This window comes from Chenopodium quinoa, unplaced genomic scaffold (assembly GCF_001683475.1).
Source record: "Chenopodium quinoa cultivar QQ74 unplaced genomic scaffold, ASM168347v1, whole genome shotgun sequence".
Lineage (NCBI taxonomy): Eukaryota > Viridiplantae > Streptophyta > Magnoliopsida > Caryophyllales > Amaranthaceae > Chenopodium > Chenopodium quinoa.
Window position 1 is genome coordinate 1265605 of NW_018743722.1, and position 26984 is coordinate 1292588.

The following is a 26984-nucleotide window of genomic DNA, read 5'->3' on the forward strand; positions in this document are numbered from 1 at the left end:
CGGCTTCTCAATGGACAACCGGTCCTTTACCTCCATGAAGATGGAGTTGCAGTCTTTATTAAACTCGTACTTGGGGACGTATGGTTTAAATTCTTTCTTTTTCTTCTGGGACGGCTGGTCAGAGTCAGTAACCGCCCAGACTTCTTTTCTTTTCTTGCTCTCTTCTTTGTTTTTAGTCGGCTGAGCTGACCGACTGTCTTTCTGTTTGTCAGACTTCTTGGAGTCTGACTGGCTACCAGGCTAAGCAGAGGTCGGTAGCTTGAATGTAGCTTTCCGCCTCCCTCAGGGCCGCCTGTAGGGTGAAAGCCTCTTTTCTGACTAGGTCAAACTTAAAGGTCGACCCGTCTCTCAGACCTTTAAAAAAGTCTGTAAAAGCTACCTCATCAGACAGTCCCTGAATCTGAATTCTGATCAGGTTGAACCGCCTAACATATGAGCGCAACCCTTCTCTCTCTCTGCTTAACAGTGCTCAAATCAAGGCTTGTTTTCTTAGCAGGGATGTTCATTGAGAAGTTGGAAGCAAACAGGAAGGCAAGCTTCCTGAAGCTGTCTATAGACCCGGCTGGCAGGTTGCCAAACCATTGTTGGGCAATGCCCTTCAATGTAGCCGGAAAGCTTCGACACCAAGTGGCATCATCCAACCCCTGCAGATACATGAGGTTGGTGTAAGCCATGAGGTGGACTTCCGGATTGGTGGTACCATCATAGGTACCAACCAACACATTCTTAACCTTGGCCGGCTGAGCCGCCTCGGTTATCTCCCGAGTGAACGCAGAAGGTTGTTCACCCAGGCGCAGCAGGCGAAGCTGCCAGTCCAATGGCTGGACATTTGGATATGCCGCCTGACCCCCCAAAGAAGGCCGGCTGCATGAAGTGAGGAGGATACTGTCCGTAAGCCTGAGTAGGCACATACAGTACATTTCCAATCATATGAGGGCCAGAATGGACGGTATTACTGCCTGTCTGACTCTCATGCAAGGAGGGTGCACTCCCTGCAGAAATATTGTTGAAGCTGTCTGGAAAGTTCGACGTTGAAGCCGACTCAGACAGCGATTGATTTCTCTTCCGGTTGATGATCTCCCGGGCATCGAGAGTTGATTTTTTACTTCTCACCGGCTGATGAGGCCGGCGAGGGTTATTGGTGTTCCCCCCCAGGAAGGAGAATTTTCGACCAATCGATGGTCCCGGCTGCCTTCTCCTTTGGGTGAGGAGTGGGCTGCCGGTTTCTGACTGAATTCCCCTTCTCTGGAGGAGTCTTCTTCTCCAACTGACCTTTACTTGGGCCAGCCTGGCTTTTGGTGATCAGCTTTGTAATTTCACCCTTGAAACTCGTCATGAACCTCATGAGTTCGTCTCGGGTGACAGGGGCCGATCCAGCTGCCGTTTGGGTTGCCCCTTCCGGCTTCCCAGTAGGTCTGCTCGGACCCGCTTGGGAGGCGCCCCGCTCCAGAGTCTCTCTGGGCCGGATGCGCTTGACTCTGAGAGAGTCGTCCTCGGCTGTAGAGGTTTCGACCTGAGGATCCTCATCCTCCTCATGGTCTGTAAAGAATTATGGGTCTTCGCCTAGATGGTTAGGGGGTGGTACAGACTCTTGAACCATCTTCGAGGTACTCTCCCCACAGACGGCGCCAAATGTTTTGGGTGTTTTTGTCCCTCGGGAGAGTTACAACATGAAGACTGATCCGGGGTGAGCTGTACCTGCAAAAAAAACAGAGACACCAGTTGGGTGGTGCTCCGCCTCCGACGCACAAGTTAGAAACTTGAAGGGAGAAAAAAGGTGCGGAAATTTAAGTGGGGATCTGCTCGGATTCCAAGCTCAGGATGTCTCTATCAAAGAGTAAAAAGTAATAAAATGGTAAAAAACGTCCCGTCAAAATGAGGGACATCTCCCTATTTATAGGGTCTTTGGGAATTGTGCCCCTGATTAGGTTACTGAACCCTAATCATTGGTGGCTGCGCTATTTGGCGGCATTCTCGGGATTTGGGCCTGAAGGCCGCCTTTTCCCTTGATTTCGGGAATGACACGTGTCGAGCAGGGATTGGTCCATTTTAGACCAATCTAGGGCTGACACGTGTCACCTTCTGATTGGGCCACGTGGCAGGGTAAAATTACCCTAAACACATAATGCATTATTTAGACGGATTTAAATTATCAAAGGGTACTCAATCACCATTCTTGAAACCAACTGCTAGTTCTACAATGCAATATCAATTTGGAGATGGTATTACTTTATTACAAAATAACTCAAGACATGTCATACTAGCTAAATAAAAAAAAAACTCAATTTAGCACTGTTTTTTATGAATTTGGAGATGATGATCCAACAGCCCTCAAGATACAGATGTGTACTCATGCTTCAAATGAAAATTTGAAGAGTCATGTTGGCCAAGAAGTAGAGTTGGAAGCTCCATTTGATCTGTTAAAAAGTAGACATGTAATATTGTTAGTAAGAAAAATAATTTCATTTGACTAACTATATTTACATATAAGAAATAAAATTATCTTAAAAAATTAGCTAACCTTGATGAACAAGTTTTTTTATTGTGTCCCTTTTGTCGACAAACACTACATGTCACCTTTGCTCGATTACCTTCATCCATCTCATTTCGTAATCTTTGGGAAGGAGGTCGTCCGGGACTGCGCTTGAGACTAGCATCGGCAACAATTTTTGGTCCTTTATAATGTGTCCAATAGTCTTTGTCAGGGATAGGATTAAAAGTTGCTCTATATGTTCCCATATATTCACCACTTGAATAAAATGGGTCAACAAATTGAGCTGGTGACAAACTATATGACCTACATACTGCAAGAACATGGGAACAAGGAATTTTGTATGTATGAAGCTTGTTACATGTGCAAGTTTTGTGACTAAGGTTGACTGTATGGGTATGAAAACTCTTTTTTTGTTCTCTATTGCCACGTCCAGTTGTCACTTGGTAGATGCCATTGTCTCGGTGATACATCTCAACCTTGTGATGAACTGCTTTAGCATCATTTGCTTCTATGTCCTTCGTTGTTTTATCGCTATACAAATGTCCATCAAGAAACCTTTTTTTGGATGATTCACGTCTTTGTACAAAATATGTATTCACTCGAAAGAATGTCAATTTGAGTATAACTCTAAAACCCATCAAGATTTTCATCTAAAAAAAATTGAAACAATTAATTTAAAACTAATTACTATTGAATACTGATTAACCCAATAATCTCCTAGAACTCTGAGCACTTGTAAGTGGTGCATGTCTGACATATACAATTGCAAAGTCTAATTCACCAAGCTTATATGAGTATAATCGGACGATACTCACAAATAATTTTTCATAATCAGGTTAAATTTTACCAATTTACATTGTTCCGTTAAAGTTTAATCTAATTGTTATGTAACCCCCCAGAAATTTCAGTTGAATTTTAATTAGAAAAGAAGGAAAGCATACCTGATTATAGTGATTTCAGAGATTGACTATGCTTCCTTCCCGATCGCATTTACCATCAGCGTGCAGTGTATAACAATAGTGAAATAATAAAACCTAAGAGAACTAGTTTTGAGACTCTAATTTTTAATTTAGACTTTTAAACGAAGCAATATTAACTCCTAGCTTCGTAATTTCTGAACCTACATGAACACTACTTTGAGAAATATTTTTAAGTGAACACTATTTTAGTAATTTATTTATTTATTAACACCAATTGGGCAAATCATTCGAAAAAGGAGGTTGCGTAAGATAGATATTAGAGGTAAACGAAGCAAGAAACTTAAAAATCATATTTCATAATCATTAATGAATTGAAAATTATGTTGAAGTTCTAGAAAAAAAATTGAAAAGTCAAGATAGCTAGATTGTGATGAAGAAAACTTAAAGAAGAGGTGAAACAGTAAAATAAAGCAAACAAAAGTTTGACAAATTAAAATAACTTAAGTTTAAACAAAATATTACGTAATACAAGCTTTAAGTAAAATAGCACAATTTTTCAAAAAAAAATAATAAATAAAAAATAAAAAATAAAAAATTAATGTTCACACAATATAACTAACTGATTTATGTATAAAAAAAAACACAAAATGTAAGCTAAAATAACATCATACTAGTTTAATCCCGTGCGTTGCACGAATTAAATAGCCATTATTTGTTTAAAAAGTTGTCAATTTTATATTAAATTTTTTTTCATAATCTTATTAATTAATGTTGAAAGCAGCAATGTATTTATTTAGTTTTGAAATATAGAAAAAAAATGATGATGTCAAAAACCGTTTAGGCGGGAAAATTTTTAATTAGAAATTGACATGTGTCCCTTAATGATGTCAGCATGTTTTGTTTTAGTAATAGTTAATAGATTTGAGCAAAATAACAGAAGGTATATATAATCTAAAATAAGTAATAACACATGTTTAAACAAATAACAAAGGAAATAAATAGCACTATTTTTAAGCGCAATAACATTAAATCATAAAACATTAATTTAAGGTTTCATACTAAATAACACAGTATAACAATAAAAATAACACGATTAAGTAACATAATACATATTTTATTAAAATAAAAAATCTAAAGTAGTTTTTGTAAGATAGCACATGTTTTAACAAAATAACACAAGGTTAAGCAAAATTAACATTATATTTGATGAAAAATAACATAAGGTATAATCTAAGCTCAACAAGAGCAGATTCAGTACCTTTACTTAACAGTATATTTGAGCAAATTAAATGTAATAATTCAAAATTTAACAAAAATTAAACCCTGATTAACAAAATAATTCACATTTCTTCAAATACTTACTTCTCTTGATGCAATTGAAAGTATTTTAGGTTAATTTTGGACATGCTTGAGGAGAAATTTTATCTTAGAATGATGCAATTGAAGAATTTTCAACCATTTCAAATGGTGAAATACAGAGAGAAAAAAGAAGAGTGAATTTCGTCCTCTTGTTTTTGCAATTGAAGAATTGATCTGTTTTTCATCCCTTACATATATACATATACATACACACACACAATATGACCAAGTTATAATGTGAACCAATTCTATAATAGGAACTAGAAACTAACTACAATCGTTAGATCTAAGTTGGATGCGCGTGTGATGAGCGGCCCAGATTATTTCACACATATTCAATTCATTTCCCAAAAATCAAGCTGGCTTTCTCTCTCCTTAAGCATTTTCTCTCTCATCCATTTCAAGGATCCTCTGAATTCTCCATTAAAGCTGCCTTCGAGCTTTCTCCATAAAAGCGACTTTCATGCTTTCACTACTCCATTGAAGCGGATTATGAGCTTTCTATATTCCATTAATGTAGTTTCTGAGGTAAGATTTTTTTAATTTTTTTTTTATAGATCACCGATTTTAATTTCATTAATTTTATATTCAGTATAGTCAATTTAGGGCTCTACATATTCTGAAAATTATATAGCAAAATTAGTGCATTGTTTCATTTAGATCTAGCTAAAATTTGAAGTTTGCTAGTTTAATTTGGTGAATTTTGTTCGTATTTCTTCTACAACGACTCTCAATTATTTGCTCGAGATGCAAATCGAGTTCAAAATATGTATAATTATAATATGCTTTACCTTGAAATTTCTCAAGTTTAAAAGTAATTTCATGGTAAAAAAATTGATGTTGTTTAATTGTTTACTGTAGAAATTGTGAATTATGTGTTGTACTTGTTTAATCTAATTTGTCGATTTTTTTTTGCTCATATATTTGTGCGATTCGGAGAGTTTGCAAACAAACATGATTGAGTTTGAGTTCAAAGCAATGGTGTGGTTAAGCTGCCAGCAAGATTGATGAGAGGAGAGTGTGGACTTTTGTGTAGGTTGAATTATTATTCTAGAATCTGTAAAATTATAAGTGGACTTGAATATAATTCCATAAAAAGTAAACTAAATATTTTTAATAGTAGATTAAATTTCTCAAAAAGTAGTAATCAATGAGTTTATGGTTGAGGTTTTTTCCCCATGTAATTAATAAGCATATAGATATACGATAAGAGTAAATAAAAAAAGGGGTGCTTGTATGCCCCTTCCTATAGCTTGGTCACCACCTGATGAGGGGTGGGGAAAGCTAAATGTTGATGCTGGAGTTGTAGAAAAGTTAGGAGTTGGTCTGGGGGCAGTGTTGCGTGACTGTAATGGCTCGGTTCAGGGTTGTTCTGTGGTGCAGGGCATTGAACGATTGGAGACAAATGTACCTGGAGCTATGGATATCATATGGGGTATGAAATTTGCGTATGGCTTGGGCGGGAGAAGTATTATTGTGGAAGGAGATTGCCTTGCTGTCATTCAGGCTTTGAGAAACAAGTCAGTAGGATCAAGCTCATCTACTTGTTTAGTTTTGCTCCAACTACTAGTGCTTTGTAACTATAGATCATCTTCACAATTTTTACATCTAGTTGTGCTCATGATTGTGCTAAAGAGAGTCATATCTATGAAATTGCTATTAGTTGGAAGTCTTATTTTGCTATTATCTATAATATGTTGCTATAGTTTTGCTCTACCTGTATCTAGCTAGTGCAGTTCTGCTCAATCTAGTGAGTTTGATTTTTACATAGTGCTATGATTGTTTCCTATGTTGTTTTTTCATGGTGTGGTGTTTGAGAAAATATCCTTCCTAAAGAGTGATCCCATCAATTACTAAAATGCTCTTATGTCTACATTTGTCCCTGGAAAAAGTATGTATATATTTGCTTCTTTATTTATTTGTCTTTATCAATCAAGTTTTAATTATCTTATTGTTGGCTTAATAAAGAATTATAAATTGCTAATAGTATTAGCTTGAAAGGAGGCACTATGGGGTGTATTGTAGTTGTTCTGAAATGGCAAAGGCAAGGCTATGCTCTAGAAAGACTTGATTTTAATTATTTGTGTTGCAGCAGATATATATATGAAGGTGTTCGCTTGATGAAAATAAATACTAGTAAAAATAATATAAAGTAAATTAAATCTAATCTAAAACAAATAAAAAAGACTTTAAAGTAAACCTTTTAGCTCAAGTGGTAGAGCACTATGCGGATACATAGGGGTGTAGGTTCGATTCCTACATAGGTTCTGAAAGTAATATTAGATACTCTAAAGTAATTCAAAACATCTCAAAAGTAAATCAAATTAGCTAAGGTATACAAACGAAAGAGGTTTTCTATTATATATCTAAGTAAATAGAGAAATTAAAAAGTAATTCAAAAATCATCTCTAAAGTGATTTAAAATAGCTCCTGTTCTTATATACCGAATCTGGAATATTGACTTATTGTTAGTATAACTATGAATGAAAGCAAGTAAATCCTACATAGTTAGGTTGGAGGAAGTTCCAAGGTTATAATTTATATCAATTACTGTTAGTTTAAGTGTTATAATATAGCAGAATTTGCAAACGTAGATATAAAATACTTAAAAGTAAATCGAAATATTCCAAAAGTAATTTGCCTGGGCTATCTGGTTTGTTCATCAGGCTCTTGGCGGAATGCGATGGTGGGTGTCACGGGGTTTTTTAAGCTCGTGGAAGACTTCAAACTCTATGCATCTGCTGTCTCAGAGGGAGCTGGGTATGTTCAGGTGAGTACAGGGGAGAGATTGGATTTATCTCGTGAGAAATTGGTGCACCCGGCTGATGGGCAGGTGAGAGTGAACGCATATGCTGCAGTTATGGAGGGGATTGGCGTGGAGATGGGGGTCTGCATTTGGGATTGCAAGGCAAAAGACCACCAGGATCAACATCAGGCGACGATGTTTTGGATGCATTAATCAAGAAAACTCTGAGGAATTAGAACTAGAAAAATTCCAAATCTATTACTGGTTTTCACTAGTTGATTTAGACATTTTTTTTTGCAGAACAACTTCTCTACATTATTAAAAATAACTCGATCTCTTGTCTGTAGAACCTGTTTGGTGCAGGTTCAGATACAACATCGACTACCCTTGAATGGGCATTGGCAGAACTTATTCGCAACCCTGAAAAACTGATGAAAGCACAAGCAGAGCTACAAGAAATCATAGGAAAAGGAAACCCGGTGGAAGAATCAGACATTTCACAGCTACCATACTTGCAGGCCATTGTCAAGGAAACCTTCAGGCTACACCCACCAACACCCTTCCTAGTACCGAGAAAAGTTGATGCAGATGTGAAGCTCTACGGTTACACAGTGCCTCAAAACGCACAAGTCCTGGTCAATGTATGGGCAATTGGAAGGGAATCAAATTTATGGGAGAACCCAAACTCATTTGAGCCGGAGAGGTTCATAGGATATAAATTGATGTAAAAGGTTGTGACTTTAAGCTGATTTCATTTGGTGCTGGTCGTAGATATGCCCTGGATTGTCATTGGCTCATCGGATGATCCATTTGATGCTCACTAATCCACAAGTTTGACTGGAAGCTAGAAGGAGGAATTCCACCAGTAAAAGTGGATATGGAAGATAAATTTGGGATCACATTGGAAAAAGCTCTCAGACTTCGTGTCATTATGCTTATTAATATCAATCATTATGCTTAGGATTTAATGACAAGAGAATTACAAGACCAAGTGTTCAATCAAAAGAATAACACGTTGACAATCACAGTGGTTTGCTGTAGTCCTGAAAAGATCAGGATCAAGCTTTTGTTGCAAAGCTGGCAAATCCATTAAGAGCATCGAGATCAAGCTTCCATCCAAGCCCCTGCTCCTCCCTTAACTGCCCAACCTGACAAACCTAAGCCTGCTCTTGCTCCAGCTCCTGCTCTAGCACGTGAGCCTCAAAAACCCAAGTCCGCTCCTTCTCCAGCACCTACGCCTGCAAAGCCTAAGCCATCTATTTCAGACATGGTAATAACATAACAACTCTATATCCTGCTCTAAAAGATGATTCTACTTAAAAATACAGAAGATGAATAAGGTTGAATAAGGTAATTCCTACATCAATTATCTTTAAAGTAAAAGTAAATTAAATCTAATCTAAAGTAAATAAAAAAAAAAATTTAAGTAAACCTACTAGCTCAAGTGGTAGAGCACTATGCGAATACATAGAGGTGTAGGTTCGATTCCTTAATAGGTTACCTCTAAAAATAAATACAAAACATTCTAAAGTTATTCAAAACACCGCAAAAGTATATCAAAATAACTAAAAAGATAATCAAATTATCTCTAAGATACACATATGATTAATTGGGTTTGGAGGCCTCGACTATAATTAAATCGAAAAACTTCAAAAATGTTGTCATATTTTTTCAAGAGTGGCTAAGAACCCAACTTCAACTCTATTTCTACCTCCAAATATATCTAAAGTAATCAAAAGTAGAACAGATTATATCTAAAGTAAATAAAATTAGCTTTTAAAAAATCAAAATTCAAAAAACATTATATAGCAACAATATGAATCGACTCTTCCAAAGTACCATTACATAGTATTTCATAGTAAGAAAGAGTAAGAAAAACTTGTTACACATACATGACCTCTTACATCGTACTTTCAAGTCATCCTCTTATATATCTCAAAAGTAAATGCAAAATAGTAAAAAGTAATTCAAAATATTCTAAAAGTAAATAAAAAATCTCAAAAGTAGGGTAAATACAAAATAATTTCATCTAATGAATAAACCTGCGTGGGATTCAAACCTACATCTTTTGTGCACTTACACAATGCTCTACCTTTGAGCTAGTAGGCTAGTGTGCATTAAAAATTCAAATAAAGTACAGAAAAATGGCTCAAAAGTAAATGAAAAAAATCTCAAATGTAGAGACCAAAAAAACCTATAAAGTATATGTGCAATCATAGGGATTTTGGGTCATTAGAGGAACTACTTTTCCATCACAGTCAAGAAATTGGTGTTCATAAAATTGAGCTAGTATATTAAGCATTGTAATAAATTAATATGATGGTGTTCAACATGTGCATAGAAAATTGCAGACATAACTGATTGCATGGAAGCTAATGTAAAAGTGGCAAATGGGTCTTTGGGAATAGGGTTTGTCTGAGTGAATTCAGTTGAGTGCATTGGGGTTGAGTCCATTGGTTCACATTGTATCCATCCATAATCTATTTCAAATATAATTGATATAAAAAGCACTATAAAGTAAATGAGATACAACTGCCATGGTTCTCCCAAACACTCGTTATTAGAGTCCTAGACAAAGAAGGCTCCAACAGAGTGTAGCAATGAGATACAACTGCCTAAACGCATAACAGAGTCTAATATGTCAGTTACAGGGTATAGCAATCTCAGAAACAAAGAATGTAGCGATTTCCCAAACAAAGTAGAGTAAACATACTTACAAATCATACATCCCATATAACAAATAAACTTACACATGATGGAAAGATTCAAACCAGGCAGTATGAAAACCTTAAGCTTATGATATATACTCGAATGCAATTCCTAAGATCAAATAAGTAGAAAGCAAAAAGGTAACAAGCAATAAAATATGAAAATCAAACAAAAACAATAGTTAAATTAAAATAAACTATATAACTATACAAATTCGACTGAAAACCCTAATTACAACAATTGAAATTAAAATTTTCAATCAAATAATAAAAAAAAAACCGTAAATTCAACAATTTACACATATTCGAAAATTAAACAGCAAAATCAACGATTTGGATCAAAGTTAAGGCAATACGAGTAAGTAGTTGAGCGCTTAATGAAAATCATTGAAGAACTAGTATAGAAAAGGAAGATTCGACGAATAGGAAGCGAAATTCAACAACAAAATTTCAAATGCGGAAACATAAAATTGTCCTAATATTACAACTGGAATCACAAATACTCAAACAAATGATTCGGAAAACCCTAATTTCGCAATCATAATCGCAAAATTGGATCAAAAAATCGAAATAAAATATAAAACACAAGAAATTTACCTCAATGAATAACAAAATCAAAGAATACGAAGTACTAGAATATCGAAATCAAAGAGTTTGAAAAATTAATGAGCACAAGCGAAGAATCGAAATCGCGAAATATAACCTTTGAGAGAATTCGAAGGTAGAGAGAGAACATGTGGAAGAAAAGAGAGAAAGTAAATGAAGGGCACATGAACTAGTAACTCATTATGACCGTTAGATTAAAAAAATATGGACGGATTAGATTTACCCGTAAAATGTCAGATCACACATTCATGCAATCATCTTTCTCATTCCAGATTCTCTCTCCTCCAAGTCGATAAACCTCTCTCCTCCATTGAAGCTAGTGTTATGAATTCTCCATTAGAGCAGATTTTGAGCTTTCTCTTCTCCATTAAAGCGACTTTCAAGCTTTCTTTACTCCATTGAAGCATCTTTTGAGGTAAGTTTTTTTTCTTCTATTTCTTAAATCAACGAGTTTCATCAATTTCACTATCTATGGTTTATCCATGATTAATTGTCAGTATGGTCAATTTAGGGTTCTTCATAGTGAAAATCGAATTTTAATTTACAATTTGAGGTTATGATTGATTATAAATGTACTTTTAATCGTTTCATAAAAAGTTTTATTTCGTTATTCTTTCTCTTTCGATTTTTTTTAGTCAATTTATTGTTTGATTGTGAAAAACCTACTATCTTTTTCGAATTTTGGCGAACTTCTGATCAAATTCCAAATTTAAGTAGGTTTATTTCACTAATTTTGTACTTAAATTTTATCATACTATATACGAAGTCAATTGAATTCTTGATTTATTAAAATATTAAGGAAATACTAGTATTTAATAAATGATTTTTATGATCATAATTTTGATTTTCTATAAGATTTTATTCTCCATGTTTTGCCTTTTTTTTTTTTTTTTTTTTTTTTTTTTTTTTTTTTTTTTTGCGATTTTCTTAGACTACTTTTCTTTTGTTATTTTTCCAGTTCAATTTTGCGGATTCCTACTTACTTTTCTTTTGTTATCTTTCCAGTTCAATTTTGCGAATTCCTACTATTTTTGTTAGTCTTAATTGTGGTATATTTGTACATTTTGGTCAAATGGATAAAGTCAAGTTTATGATGCTTGATAGTCCAAAATTCTCTAGTCTCTAACTTTCATTGCACATATGTTTTAATACATTGATGAGTACATTTAAATGACCTTGAATAAGTAAACTAAATTCCTGATCTTAAAGTAAATTAGATATCCTTAAAAGTAGAATAAATTGCTCCTAAAGTAAATAAAGTTTTTCTAGCAAGTTAGCAATTGCAAATGAGAGTCTCAATTTTCTCAGTGACTAACTAATTCATAAACATAAATGCACAATTATAAGATCTATGAATTTGTTTACTATTAATTTCTAATGATTGCCCTGTATCATCATTTGCAGTGTGCTTCAAGTAGAAAGCAGCTAAGACTAAGGGGTACCTACTACCTAAGCTAGTTATGCCAAAATAAGGCTGTATTTAAGCAAAAAGCCCCTGATTATGTCTTAGTTGCAGTTGGTTTTGTACAAATCATGGCAGACTACCTAAGTTAAGCTAAGAATGTCTAGCATCCTCCACCTTCCCACATTACAATCAACAATTCAAGCTGGTCTCCTTCCCTCTTGGCTGAGTATAGAATGAGAACGGGCAGGTTCTGCCTGCAAGAGTCAGGTGAGGCCAATAAAAGTGTTGAGCTAGTAAAAGTAAATCATTTAAATTTTAAAGTAAATTGAAAGACTGAATTTATGATTTATAATTAATAAGCTATTAAAATCAAAGTGGAATCCGACCATATGTACATCTGAAGCATGCCGAAGATACGTAGTTCACTTTAAATCGTTCACTTGGAAGCAGAGTAATTCTACTATCTAGGCCATTTGGTATATGATCCTTCTGTTTCTTACAGTAATTTTATATTTTGCAACATTTTCTTATGATAAATGTTAGGTTTTTTTTATCTTCTTCTCTTGAAGAACTTTACCAGCAATTGCTTCCTGCTGTTGGATGTTGCTGACTTCTCCATGAAGGTGGTTTTTGTGCCCTAATAAATTTATCAATTTCAGAAGTAGATATAAACCAAGTAAAAGTAAACCAATTACATTTTAAAGTATGAGTAATTGTTGTATGTTACAAATTGACCTCTTCTTTTGTCTTATGCAGGTTTTTATAAACTTATAGCCATCAAATGATTTGGCTATGGTAGGCCAGCCACTCACTAGCAATCTTATCCCCAATATATACATATGATTATGGATTGAGGAGGCTCCTCCTCGTGTAATGGATGTTGTTATGCTAGATTCTACTAGCATTCCTTTATAAAATCTGTTGCTGCTTTTTGTCAACAACAAAAAAATGTTCTCATTGCGAGAAATACATATGTTGTCTCTAAAAGTAAATAAAAAAGAATATAAAGTAAATAAAAAGGACTTTAAAGTAAACCTATTAGCTCAAGTGGTAGAGCACTATGCGAATGCATAGAGGTGTAGGTTCGATTCCTACATAGGTTCTCTGAAAATACATATTAAAACACTCTAAAGTTATTCAAATTAGCTCAAAAGTAAATCAAAATAACTAAAAAGTAAATCACATTAGCTCTAAATTATATGAAGAATAAATTAGCTTGAAATGATAAATAACAATGGAAACTTCGTTACATACTTATATCACAATAACTCCGAGTCATTAACTTTCATATCTGTAAAAGATAAGTCAAGTTAATTACTTCCTTCGTTTTTTATTATTGCACCATAGGAGTTGAGTACAAATATTTTGGTAGTGGAATAAAGTAAGAGAGAGAAAGGTAAAAATACAAAATTGCCCATGTGACATATTGATAAATTAAAAAGTAAGTATGAAAAAGCAAGGGTATGTTGGGTGTTTGTAGTGTGAACACAAATAATATTTTTCCTAAAGAGGAAATGGTGCAATATTTGTGAAACTTCCTAAAAAGGTAAGTGGTGCAATAATAAAAGAACGGAGGAAGTATAAGAAACAAATAAATTGACAGGCTTAAGTCGTATCACCCAATCAGAAGTGATTCCTAAATCCTCTAACTAATGCAAAATGGAAGTAGGGTCGAATCCACAGGGAAACAAGTCTTTCTATTCCTAATAAATCTAAGCAATCTAAATTATTAACTAACAAAATAATATTATGGTGAAAGGAATCTAAATTAAGGAGAGTAAAAGTAGGGAAGAATAAGAATAGAGAAAATCAATTAATAAATGACCTAGGGCATAGGTTCACCAATAAACAATATTCCAGGGTAAAACATAATAACCAATCATCAATGCATCAATGAACCAGATCATAAAGGGTTTTTGCTACGTATTACAATTACAGAATTAATCTACCGGTATTAAATCTCATCTCTCGAATCTCGACCTAACCGTTTATAATTAAATTAACATGTCTATTGAGACTAAGCCTAAATATCAATTCTCATCTCTCGAATCTCGAATCAATATTTCTAAACTCATACATAAAAGACCTGCGCAAATCTAGCTAGTTGCATAGCATTAAATTAATCAATAGGAAATTAATTAAGCATTGACAACCCCTTCATATTATTTATGGATCCCCATAAACCCTAAAAAGAAAACTACTCACACATAATTAAATCTAAACTAATCAAAGCAATTAAACAAGGCATCATGAATTAAAGAAATAAAATTACTAAAATTAATAGAGAAGAAATCGTTACCAAGTTAACGGAAATAATGAGTTGAATCAAGAGCAAAGAGTAAAGTTTTAGAGAGAGAAAATAAGAGAGGAATTAAACTAAATAGAGAGAAAAAGTCTAAGAGAAGAGATAAAAGAAAATTAAGAGAGAATAATAGAATGTAATCGTATAAAAACAACCCAAAACATATTTATACTAAGCTCCTAAAATCCTAATTAGAAACTAAGTAAAAATCGCTGGAATCAAGCTCTTCGAGACACGCGCCCGATCAGGAGAGGCACCGCCCGATCGGGCCCGCCTTTTTCCATTAGATGTCTTCTGTCGTACCCGGCCGGGCGCGAGCTCGGCGAAGGACTTCTTTTCTTCTTCCACCCTGCCGGCCGGGCGCGCCTTCGGGTGAGACCATCTTGGTCGGGCAAGGCCACTTGGGCTATTTCTTGGACTTCGATTGGGCTCTGATTCTTCGACCCAATCCGGATTTCCTCTTTGGGTCTTGAATACTCGGTCCAAATGTCTTGGTATCTCATATGTCGAGCCCTTAATCACCAGTTTGATGACTCTAACCGGCCTTGGGCTACGAAAAGTGGTCGTGCTCCTCCAAGATCATAGTTGCTCCATAAAATCCCGAAAAATGCTCCAAAAGTGCAATTCCCTACAAAATCAAGCAAAACTACGAAAAACATTAGAAAACACAAATTAGTAATATAAGTGGCTCTAAAGAGCCAAAAACACTACCAATTATGACCAAGGGACGAGAATAAAATACTATATAAAATAGACATATCATATATTGATTTTAATGTAGAGGTTTTCAAATTTAAAGTAAATAAAACTATATTGAAAGTAAACAAAAGAAAAAAAAAAGAAATTAGTAAAACATACAAATAATTAAACTTTATTGTGAAGCCTAATCTTTAGATTACACAAATGAACCTACGTGGGATTTGAACCCACATCTTTTGTGCAATTGCACAATGCTCTACCAGTTGAGCTAGTAGGCTAGTGTTTATTTCACAAACGATTTTTTTTTTTCAAAAAAACCTCAAAAGTTAATGAAAAAATATCAAAGGTAAATCAAAACATCTATACTTAATACATAGTACAATCATCGCGAGGGGTTTAAATCATTTCAAACAGCTCAAATAGCTAGAACCTGCATACATAAGATACCATTCCACCTGAAAGAAATTCAAAACTTACAATCTCGATTATTTGTTTATCCATTCAAAGTAAAGCTAAATAGCTCAAAAGTAAATAAAAAATCACAAAAAGTAAGTAAAAAAATTATATAGAGTATATGTTCTGCTCATTGTTGGTTGATGTTGTAACAATGATTATAGAGTGTGCTTTAGATGTGTGCTTGTCAAACAATAATACGAGTAGCCTCAAATAGAAGACATAAATAAACAAAAGGTACCACAAAACTAAATCCATCGTCTTAGCTTTTATGGGCAGTAAGATTTCATTAAGTTGCGTTTCTAGCAATTTCTATTCTTTTATGCTCAAGGCCTCAAGCCTGGCAAAACTTTACCCAGCAGCCTCCTACAAATTAATACAACAATGGTTATAACTCAAGCGACTGAGTTCAGAATAGTATAACATAGAGTTGAATCAATAACAAGTTCAAGAAAATATACATTTGTTTCACTTGGAGCCTTGATATCTCATCTTTCAGACTATCAATCTCCTTCAAATCTTTAATGTGCTAATAAGAGTACAGATTAATAAGAAAGGCTTGCATATACAAAATAGGCCAACGAATTGTGCAGCTGGCCTTAAACATCACAAAACATCCCTACCGTTATCCACACACTTTAACATTATCCATCCATACTGTCTAAAAATAACACTCAAAGGCTCTATGAAACATAAAGAAAGGGAGAAGTCTTTTTAATTAATTGCCCTTTCCCTTCACAATCCAAGAGATAAATTAAAAGTACTGCAAACCCAACAATTACAACCCCAATTGTCATTACTACCAGACGGTTTCTCAGTCAAATGGTAGCATAGCACCTCCTCCTAACAGAGCTCCACCAATTCATCATCATATTACAGTCTTTCTTCTTCTTTCAAGCATTTCATCAAACATGTAAAACTCAATGCTAAATCCCCCCCCCCCCCCCCAAAAAAATGTTACTTTAGTATTCATATACTATCTCGTACGACAAAAATCATAAAGAACTAAATTAAAAAATGCATTAACTACCCTAATTAAAACAAATAAAAATGAAAATCCTAAAAAATATCCTAAAAACACGAACACAAGAGAAATTGTAGTAATTTTAGCAATTTAAATTGTAATTTTAAAACAAATAATTGAAATAACCATAATTTCAACAATCAAAATTGTAAATACACAAACATATAATTGTATAATCCCTAATATATCAATTGAAATCACAACGACTCAAACAAATAATCGATAAAACCCTAAATCGCAAAAAACTTGTTTTAAATTCGAATTATCAAAAACCTTGAGCCTCCCCTTCCCTTGAACCACCAACCCCTTCCCCTTCCCTTGAACCATCAGCCCAGGAGAAGCTACGACGACCAACAAAACCATCCCACATGTTCTTTCTGTCCCGAACGGCTGAACCCAACCCCCTCCCCTTCCCCAATCCCTTTTCCGGCTACTTCCCCTTCCCCACACCCCAATTTCGTCCCCCATCCCCTTAAAACACCTTGATTTCGGCCCTTCAAACACGCTCGATTTTGGTCATGGTTATGGTGGTTTAGTGGCGACAGAAGGGGGTGGTGGAGGGTTGCGAACGGCGCGATGGCCGGTATGGCTTGGGTCTGGTCGTTGAGGGTATGACGACGCGTTTGGGCCGGTGATAGGGGCGGGGAGGTGGTTGGGTAGCGGTGGAGCTAGGGTCTGGTTGAATTTTTAGTTTTTTTGTTTTTTTTTTGAGAAAAAAATAAAAATAATTAATGAATGTTAATTGCTAATTATTATTTCTTAAAACAAAATTAAAATTAAAACTATTTTTTTTACCAATCACGTGTTGACACGTGTAAATCAAACTTAATAAAAAAAAAATTACCTACTCAACCGGTTACAAGTCACTTGGGATCATTTTGATTGGATTGAGTTAAAAAAATCCCAAAGGTGGAATTATTTTTCGCGGATGCCCCAAAGGTATGATTATTCCCAACAATTTTCCCTTACAATTTTGCCCTTAATGAGGAGAGCAAGATGACAGCCATTAGATTATGTACGATCAACGGTCGGTTCTCATATGATCTTGATATGTATATATATATATATATATATATATATATATATATAAATATATATATATATATATATATATATATATATATATATATATATATATATATATATATATATATATAGATAGATAGATAGATAGATAGATAGATATGAATTAAATATTTTGAGATTAGGAATTTTATCTTATATTTTAAAATTAATATAATACTCCCTTCGTCCGCAATTGATAGTCACTTTTGCTAAAAAAATCACGGGAATTAAGGAGAAATAAAGAAAGTACATTGAAAAAGTAAATTTACATTGGGTATGCAAAAAAATAGAGAGAGAAAGTGATTAAAGTACATGGGAAAGTTAAATTTGCACAAATATTTTTGCAAATGTTAGAGAATTTTGGTAAAATAATAATATTAATAGTACTTGAAAAAGAAAATGTGACTAATATTTTGAGTCACCAAAAATGACAAAAGTGACTATTAATCAGGGACAGAGGGAGTAATAACTTTAATCACAAAATATGAAAAATATTTTTGGTAAAAAGTACTTAAAAACCGTGTATCCCACGAGTTTCATCTAGTATGATTAGTGCTGTCAAATTTCAAACCGAAACCGTTTAACTGCCCGAAACCAATCGACCCAAAAGAGAACCGAACCAATTAAAAACCGATTTTGTAAAATTGAAAACCGACCCAAACCGTATTTAAGTAAAACCAAAACCGAACCGATCCGAATAATGTCAAACCGTATAAGAACCGAACCCGTTAACAAACCGAACCGTTTCTAACCCGAAACCGTTTCCAACCCGAAACCGTTTGAACCGAGGTAAAAACCGTTTACACCGAACCGTTAACAAACTGCAACCCGTTTGCACTGAACCGTTTATGAACCGAACCACTTACAAACCGAACCGTCTATAAATCAAACTGTAATTTTGATCTCACAATAACTCATCAAATCATGATTATGAAACATCAATTAGATGATTGAATAAGAAGCAGCTAATAATGTGATAGTAATGTTGGGGTTTGGTGAGTCCGACTCACTGCAGAAACAAACCCAAAAACAAAACCGCACTCGCAATAAATAAAACCATAAACATAATTAAATTAATCACAAGATTAAGATAAGACAATTACCTTTGGAGCGTGCTTCGCCCAGCCCGAAGGGGCTCTTACTTCGAAAGCAAGCCTCAAAATTACGACGGCCTCCAACGATAGTCCACCCACAACTCGACCGCCGAAAACGGTCCAATGCCCTGGGTTAGCAAGGCCCGACCAAAACCCGAGTGATTAATGAGTTCAAAGGTTTTCACAATGGTGATGCCTTTTTCAACTCTCACTCAAGTGATTTTCCCAATACCCCAACTTGGGTATTTATAGGGAAAAGCTAGAGAGTGAAAAGCTCTCCCATCAATGTGGGAGAATTTGATTTTCCCATTTTATTTTAAAGCTAAAATAAAATTAATAATCAAACTAGTAATAAATCAACAAGTGGCAAGCTCATGTGAGAGGTTAGGTGAGGATCATTTGGAGGTGGGGGGACCAAACTTGCTCCCCACTCCCTCTCCCAAGACCGGCCAATACAACACCTCACACACCTCTCACCATGCGCCACATGGCACCCACCCTTGGGTATCAAGGCACCCAAGGTGGGCTGACTTGTCCGTGGCTGCCATTCCCAGCAGGTCCAGCACAAGCGTGCGGGCTGCTAGCGCTGCCAGCTAGCAAGCCCAACATGCTTGTGCGAGCTGCTTGCGCTCTCAGCCAGCGAGCCATGCACCAAGGATATAGGCTACTGCTGAGAGCTGCGGCTGGCCTTGTGCCTTGGCCCAACAGTGCTAGGCAGCACGCATTGGCCCAGCCATGCTGCTGCAGTTGGCGCGGCTAGCCTTGCAATGCTAGCATTGGTTGAAGGAATTGTGTCTTCGATAAGTGCAATTACTAGATATATCAAGGATCACTATTATGGAGATAATAAGTTCGTTCTTTTGGGTCGTCGTTATCTGTTGCTAGACTATGATCAATGATCTTTGGGCTAGTCAAATAGTCCAAAGCCTTCTAGAATGGATCCTATGAGGTAACACAACAAGGGTATTGGGTTAAGCAAGTAAGCGACCCATTAATGGGTCTCATGAGCAATTAACTAATCACGAAATGGATTGGGCTAGCATAGTTAGATGAGAATTAGGTTTTGGGCTTTTGATATGGGCTCTTATTTATAGATGAGATCTATAAATAAGATCATGCCTAGGGTTTCTAGCAAGCAGTCATAATTCACACAGTGGCTATCTCTCTCCTCCCCTCGTCCGTACGGCCGGCCACCCTTGGTGGCGCGTGTGGTGGTTTGTGGTGGTTCGTTGCTTGCTCTTCTCCGTAGAAGGTCAATTGAAGGGTTCAATTGCAACTAACTAGCATTAGTGGAGGTCTTAATCTGTGCCCGTGGACCAAGTAGAGGAATCACGCTTGGGGTTCTTTATCTCCCATTGTTCTTGCTCGATTGCACGTGGAATCATGCTTCAAAGGTACGATTATATGTTCTTTATGTGTTATGCATTAGATCTTGGGATTAGGTACTGTATGAATATGATTCATGTTTTTCCGCTGTGCAGTACCTATAAACTCCTACAGTGGTATCAGTTAGCCTATTGCATTTACGCATATTGACTATAATTCTTTGATAGTCCACAATTTTAATTCAATTAGGAGGGAGAATAATTTAATTATGGGACAATTATTATATTAAATGTGATTTAACTCTTGGAATTGATTAAATGTGATTTAATAATGCTCAAAATAGGCATGAAGAGATCCGAATTTTGCCCCTAATCACTCGAAAATTTCGAACCCCCCACCCTATTTTTTCAATAATTTCAAAACCCTAAACCCTAATTTATGAAATTTGTGTTTTGGTTTTGATTTAATTCGATAGTTATGTGTCTAAAGAATTTAATCTATTTGATTTCATGCTAAATTATGATTTTCATGATCAAATTATTTAATTTAAGTGTTAAATTAAATTGGGGATTAATTTCATGAAGAACCCTAATTTCAAGATTGAATGTGATTTAATTTTGAAATTAATTGGACCACATTAACATTAATTTAATTTTACAAAATATGTTTGTTTTATTTAAATAAAAAAAGGGGTTTTAGCAGCGGCAACCGCGGCTAGGTGGCGCAGCCACGCCGGCTGCCGCTGCAGGTGGTCCGGAGGGAGGGGAGGGGTGGGGCAGGAGGACGGGTCAGCAATGGCCACACCACGGTGGCAGGTGCACGGTTTTTTTAAAAAAAAAATCTGTTTTTTGAAAAATTATTTCAAGATAATTACAAATTATTTTGGGATAAAATCAGTTTTATTTGGATAAAATATTTTATTTTAGGATAAAATCAAATATTCAACAGTTGTTATATTTGATATTATCCATATTTAAAGTTGTTATTTTGATTATTATCCATAATTAAAGTGGTTAATTTTGGATAAGATTTATTAGGATATTCTGAGCATATTCCAAAAGATAATAATTGATTTAAATAAAGTGATTATCCCATAATTAATTTTGGATATAATTGATTTAAAATTTTGTGATTGGCTAGTAATTAGGATAGAATTTCCTAACTTTGTTAAGATAATTTTTGAGGATAAATATGATTTATCTTTTAAGATTAAAATAAGATTTGATTATATCTCATGACTAATTTAAAATATACGATGTTTTATTGATGGTCATGAATAATATATGATATTATCTACTTGCATTAATTAAAATATGAGATATTTAGATGCCATGTTTCCTTAACTATGATCATTCAATGTTGTAGTTTAGGAAAGCATGATGAGTGATTTATTATGTGGCACTTTATAATATAGGACATTTTGTGAGAAACTACCTTTTAAAGAAATTTTTTGCGAGAGACTACCTTATAAAAAATGTTGTAATAAACTACCTTATAAAAGCTAAATGTTGTAAGATACTATCCCTTGGTCGGAAAGTGAGAGTTGACTAAATTTTTCCAGCGTTGACCAAGTCATGTGCCGGTCACATGACATTTAATTCATCTTGGGTATTATATGGATAGGCTCGGGGAAAATTAGGGAAAATGGGGAAAGATGAATTAAACGTCACGTGACCGGCACATGACTAGGTCAACACCGGAAAAATTAAGTCAACTCTCACTTTCCGACCAAGGGTAGTATCTTACAACATTTAGCTTTTATAAGGTAGTTTTTTACTGTTGGGTTTGGTGAGTCCGACTCACCGCGGAAACAAACCCCGACCCATGGAACCACTCGCATTAATTAAAATCATAAAGCATAAATAAATAATCACAAAGAAAAGATAACGAATCTTACCCTCGAAGCGAGCTTCGCCCAAAAACCGGGGCTCTTACTTGAAAGCTACGAGCACGTCAAGCGCCGCGCCTCCGACGGTATCCACCCACAAAAAGGCGAACACAACTTTAAGGTCTACTACCTGGGGGTTAGTGAGGTCCGACCAAAACCCGAGTGTTATATGAGTTTAAGAGTTTTCCCAAAATTATGGAATGCTCTTTTAATTCCCACTCAAGCATCATTTCCAATGCCTAAAGTTGGGTATTTATAGGGAATGATGGGAGTATGAATCTCTCCCATCAATGTGGGACAATGAGATTTTCACATTTTATTTTAAAGCTAAAATAAAATTATTAAGCAAACTAGTAATAAATCAACAAGTGTCAAGCATACATGAGAGAGTAGGTGAGGACCACTTGGAGATGGGGACCAAACTTGCTCCCCACTCTCTCCCTCACCTTGCGCCACATGGCAACCCCACTTGGGCACCAAGGCACCCCAAGTGTGGGCTGCTCGCTGCTGCCACACCTACGGCCCAATAGGCCATGCACATGTGTGCTGGCTGCTTGGTCGAGGCCTGCTGCTAGCAAGCCACGCACCAACATGCGGGCTGCTGGCCATGGCCTGCTAGCATGCCTCGCACATTTGTGCGGGTTGCTGGCCAGGCCTGCTGCTAGCAAGCCACGCATGTTAGTGCGGGCTGCTGGCCGAGGCTGCTAGCACGCCATGCACATTTGTGCTGGCTGCTGGCAAGCTGCTAGCATGCCACGCACACATATGCGGGCTGCTGGCCAGCCTAGCTAGCCAAGGCGCGCTAGCACGCACCAGCCAGCCTAGGCTCGGCTTGGTGCGCTTGCTAGCCACCTTGCTAGGCCATATACCCTTAGCACTCGGTTTTCTCGATGCTAGGGGTATTTTGGTAATTTTGTTGATTTATTAGTAATTATCTTCGACTCGACTTCCGACGATCGGTTTCGACGCTCTAAGCTCGAATTACCGACGTCTAAATATTTAACACTCGGGCGACGGATTAATTACTTTCGAATTAATTCGCCGAGTTGGTTCGCATGTATTTGCTTGGGTGTGACCCGAAGGGTTCAGTCAAGATTAAGCTGTAACATTAATTATATTAATATTACTGATCGAAAGCGGCCTCCACCCAGACATTCCGATCACTTGACCTTACTGAATATATTAGCTTTCTAATAATTCTGAACCCGCTATCAGAATAATACACTTGTTCGAAGGACACTATTCCTTTCAATCTCTCACTTGTCCTTCCGGACAAGTGTGCATTTAGTGTATAACCCTTATCCTATGTCTCTTCATGTCTCTTCATGAACTACAGAGTAAGATTACTAGTCATCTCTGTTACGTCCAGAAGTGTTTCTCGAAATTCGAGTTTGACTGTCAATAAGCAGATGATTTCTAAAATCCATCTGAGCACGGCCATGCATTTTTCACAGTCTCGCTCTTCGAGAGGCCTTGTAAACAACAATACATGTTCCCTATTGTTAGTAGGGGACATTTCCAGTCTTGTAATGTAGCTTCTCTTACTAAGACGACTCACCCGCCCAATATCTGTCTTTATAATCTCCAGTTACGGCAGACGTTTGGCGGATACCAAAGCGGACCAGTACTCAAACAAGAGATCTCCCACTACTCATGGTCAAAGGAAAAGAGTTCCGATAGTAATAATGAGAAAATACTTATGACGATTTTTAAATCTCTTAATGTATCCTCATAGGTCGATCCAGTATGGTTCTAAACCAATACCTATGCAAATGATTTATATCCTCATAGCACAAGAAACGGTGCTATAAATCATACTACACACTAATCTCTGATGGTCATCAATTGTCCACAAAATATGACCTTGATTAGGGATAATTTTCGATTAAAATATTCAATGTTCACTTAATAGGTGTTTCTTTATCCAAGCCATTGACTTGATACCCTATTTTGAATATTTATTAAAATCGAATGGACTCATTATTTAATTCTAAACCACAATTAAATAGTTTTGTGGAATATTTAGAAATATTTATTCCACTATAAAACTTCACAATGTTTCATCTTATGATAAATGGTTTTTCCCAAATGTTTAAAGAGTAATAATCTTCATAAAACATTCATAGAAATCACACCCATATTTGATATGCTTGATTTCTTTCATGAAATTATGAATGTTGTCGTTCACTTATTGCAAAGTTTAAAAATTACTTTGCAAACCTTAGCATCTTCATTATCCACCATTTCCATAATAAGATGATAAAATTTTGAGAGTGTTAATGGATTACATGTGATTCAGGATTTATTGTCCAAACAATGGCTCCCACTCATTTTCATGATTTGAGACCTTCTACTTGACAACCTACAATCATTAATGTTCAACAACGAACCTTTCCATTTAACATCTATCTTATTATTGCCTTTAAGGCAACAATATTCTCAACATATATTTTAGTAGACTCCCCGATGATGCCTTGCTTGGGTTTTACTCCAAGCGACTCACAACGATTTGGGATACCCTAATCTGATCATGGAAATTTTCCTTAAATTCCCGCACATTTTACATGGATGCACATCCATGTTACCATTCTCAAGCCACGACACTTCTTGCCTCGTGCTTATAAATGGCTTCCTTGCTAAGGATCTAATCCTTGTTAAGGTTTGTGCTTGCAACATCAAAACTCAAATTATATTTGTTTCCATGCGTCAAGAACTCATCCAACTACTTATCTAAGTTCTTTGGATGTTCTTGACTATAATCTAATGATCTAATACTTAGATTAATGTCGATTGGTATTACATACGTACTTCACATGCTCTAAGCATGTAAGTCATCTGACGATCCCATATCATAGCCTTACATGATGGATTTAATTCTAGAATGATTCTCAATTTTATTCCATCCATGTAAAATTTAGCTCATACAGTTACACTGAGTCTTGCCAAATTGTTCGCTATATGATGTGGTTGAAAGTCTCCTACTAGAGTCTTTCTCGTTTGACTTAGTACTTAGCTTAGCTTATACATAGGTCAAACATTTACTTAGCTTCATACATATGGGTCGAAAGCCTTTCAAAGTCCTTCATGTTTAACACGGTAATTTCTTTTACTCATTTAAACATTTAATTAAGTCTATACCATAGAACTTAATTCCCAACATGTACTAAGTATCGTCTTTAGCTCGGTCCATTGTCGAAAATACTTTCAAATCTAAACATTTAGCATTTGATGGTTGTTTCACAATAAAGTTCGTAAACTTCTTGTTGGGCCACTACTTTTGCTCCCACTAAACTTCTTGTTCATCAGAATTTCTATGTTTCTCCATAAGTCAATCCTCTTATTAACTTTATGAGAAAACACGTTCCAATTCCTTCATGCAATGCTTCCTTTAATCCTATGACGGATTCCATGTGCTTGCTTTCAAATCTAGCATTATTTAGATTTTCAAAAACCCTTAGACTATTCCATAGTCACTTCCAAAATCCTATTTTGGGTAGGCGGTTTTTGTATCTATTTTTCCATATTTCATATGCGCAATTTTGCTAGATCAATCACGAAAAGACTTGAGCATTCTGATTGGTGAATGGGATTTTATTAAAATCAACTCCTTGAAATTAATTATATCCTTTACAACCAATATAGCTATGTATGCATATACATTTCCACATTTTTTAGTTTTCTCCTTGAAAACTTATTTGCAATCGATGGGTATTTCACCTTTCATGCAAATTAATCAAGTTTCAAACATGATTTTCAAACATGGAGTCTATTTCGGATTTTCATGGCTTTTAACCATTATTCGGAATTTGGATTTGTCGTAGCTATCTTACAAGACATTATTCCTTTACTATCTAATAGTAAATAGTATGCTTGTAAGTCTTAGGTTTGTTTCTAACTTAATAGAAAATTTATAGGATTCAATCCAAGCCTTTGGTGAATTCTATACCTATACGGGGCATCAAACACTGAGTTTTAAGGCGCTTTCAAAGCCCTTTTATTATGTTGATATTACTCCAACATCTTTAATGTTTTGTGAGTAATGAATTCTCTTTTAAGGCACTTGTAAAGTCCTTTTGAGTATTCTTGATCAAGCATTATCACGAAGTCCTTTAAGGTCTTCCGAGATTCTCAGTTCTAGTTTGTTGCTAAGATCGATGGTCATCGAGTTCATTTTCCTCCCACTTGTCGTTTTGGAAACGTGTTACTTTCCAGAAAGACACTACTTAGAGCAACAAACAATTTTTGTTCTCAATTAGGATGTGGAGGTAATACCCGTAGTCTCACTTGAATGCTTACAAAGAGACATGTATATTGTCTTTGGGTAAAAGTTCGTTGTGAAACAAACAGTTAGCTCCTACTTGAGCTATCTTAGTCTTTATTGAGCCATTCATCTCCCACTGAGTCACCTAGCTCCCACTGAGCCACTTTGCTCCCACTGAGCTAGTGAACTCCCACTGAGACTAAGAGCCTTAGACATATACTTGAAAAGACTTTTAGAAGTTATTTCTATCCATAACTGAATATGGCGTCCTTTCTTAGCTTCGACACATTGTTTAGTGTAACATTAGTCATTTGTGCAAATCTTTAAGAACTTTATAGGAAGGGTTGTGAACCATCATTGTTCGAGTCATTTTCAAATGACACCGAGGTCTCCGTGAAGACACACCATGTTCTTTGTGGAGTTATTTATGAAAATTTCCATTCATAACTTTGAGATAGTCACGCTTGGCTCAAGAAAACATTTCTCGATCTAATCTAGACGTTTTGATATCTTGCCAAGTCGATTCTGTACTTCATTGAACTCTTGAGCTACTCAAGTCAAGTTTGTTCACATTTGATGAATATAGCCATATCCTTTCAAATTCTTTGTGAAACGTTGAAGTAATTGAATCCTC

The 26984-nt window shown here is 35.6% G+C and overlaps 1 protein-coding gene, 2 long non-coding RNA genes and 1 pseudogene across 5 annotated transcripts; 3 read left to right on the forward strand and 1 right to left on the reverse strand.

Moving 5' to 3' along the window:
* The first annotated feature begins 5022 nt into the window (after nucleotides 1-5022).
* On the forward strand, nucleotides 5023-7871 carry LOC110684562. 3 transcript variants are annotated; one of them, XM_021861005.1, is made up of 3 exons: nucleotides 5023-5301; nucleotides 6139-6293; nucleotides 7440-7871. In XM_021861005.1, the coding sequence occupies exons 1-3, from the start codon at nucleotides 5080-5082 to the stop codon at nucleotides 7480-7482; spliced, it is 420 nt and encodes a 139-aa protein (XP_021716697.1). In that variant the 5' UTR covers nucleotides 5023-5079; the 3' UTR covers nucleotides 7483-7871. The 3 variants fall into 3 exon arrangements, with proteins under 3 accessions (XP_021716697.1, XP_021716695.1, XP_021716696.1); XM_021861003.1 differs by lacking the exon at nucleotides 7440-7871 and having other exon boundaries at nucleotides 6139-6743; XM_021861004.1 differs by lacking the exon at nucleotides 7440-7871 and having other exon boundaries at nucleotides 6157-6743.
* Nucleotides 7506-8343, forward strand: LOC110684588 (annotated as a pseudogene).
* Nucleotides 8344-8420: 77 nt separating this feature from the next.
* LOC110684563 lies at nucleotides 8421-11044 on the reverse strand. The gene is made up of 2 exons (XR_002503775.1): nucleotides 10825-11044; nucleotides 8421-8766 (listed from the first exon to the last, which is right to left on the reverse strand). It is a non-coding gene; the product is annotated as an uncharacterized LOC110684563 (long non-coding RNA).
* Nucleotides 11045-11061: 17 nt separating this feature from the next.
* Nucleotides 11062-13427, forward strand: LOC110684564. The gene is made up of 3 exons (XR_002503776.1): nucleotides 11062-11248; nucleotides 12238-12861; nucleotides 12995-13427. It is a non-coding gene; the product is annotated as an uncharacterized LOC110684564 (long non-coding RNA).
* The last annotated feature ends 13557 nt before the right edge of the window (nucleotides 13428-26984 follow it).

Bases quoted from the DNA above. Each gene is read 5' to 3' on its own strand.
- LOC110684562 (XM_021861003.1), top strand. From the start codon at position 5,080: ATGAGCGGCCCAGATTATTTCACACATATTCAATTCATTTCCCAAAAA. The intron at 5,302-6,138 runs GTAAGATTTTTT...GGCTCGGTTCAG, and splicing joins CCATTAATGTAGTTTCTGAG to GGTTGTTCTGTGGTGCAGGG.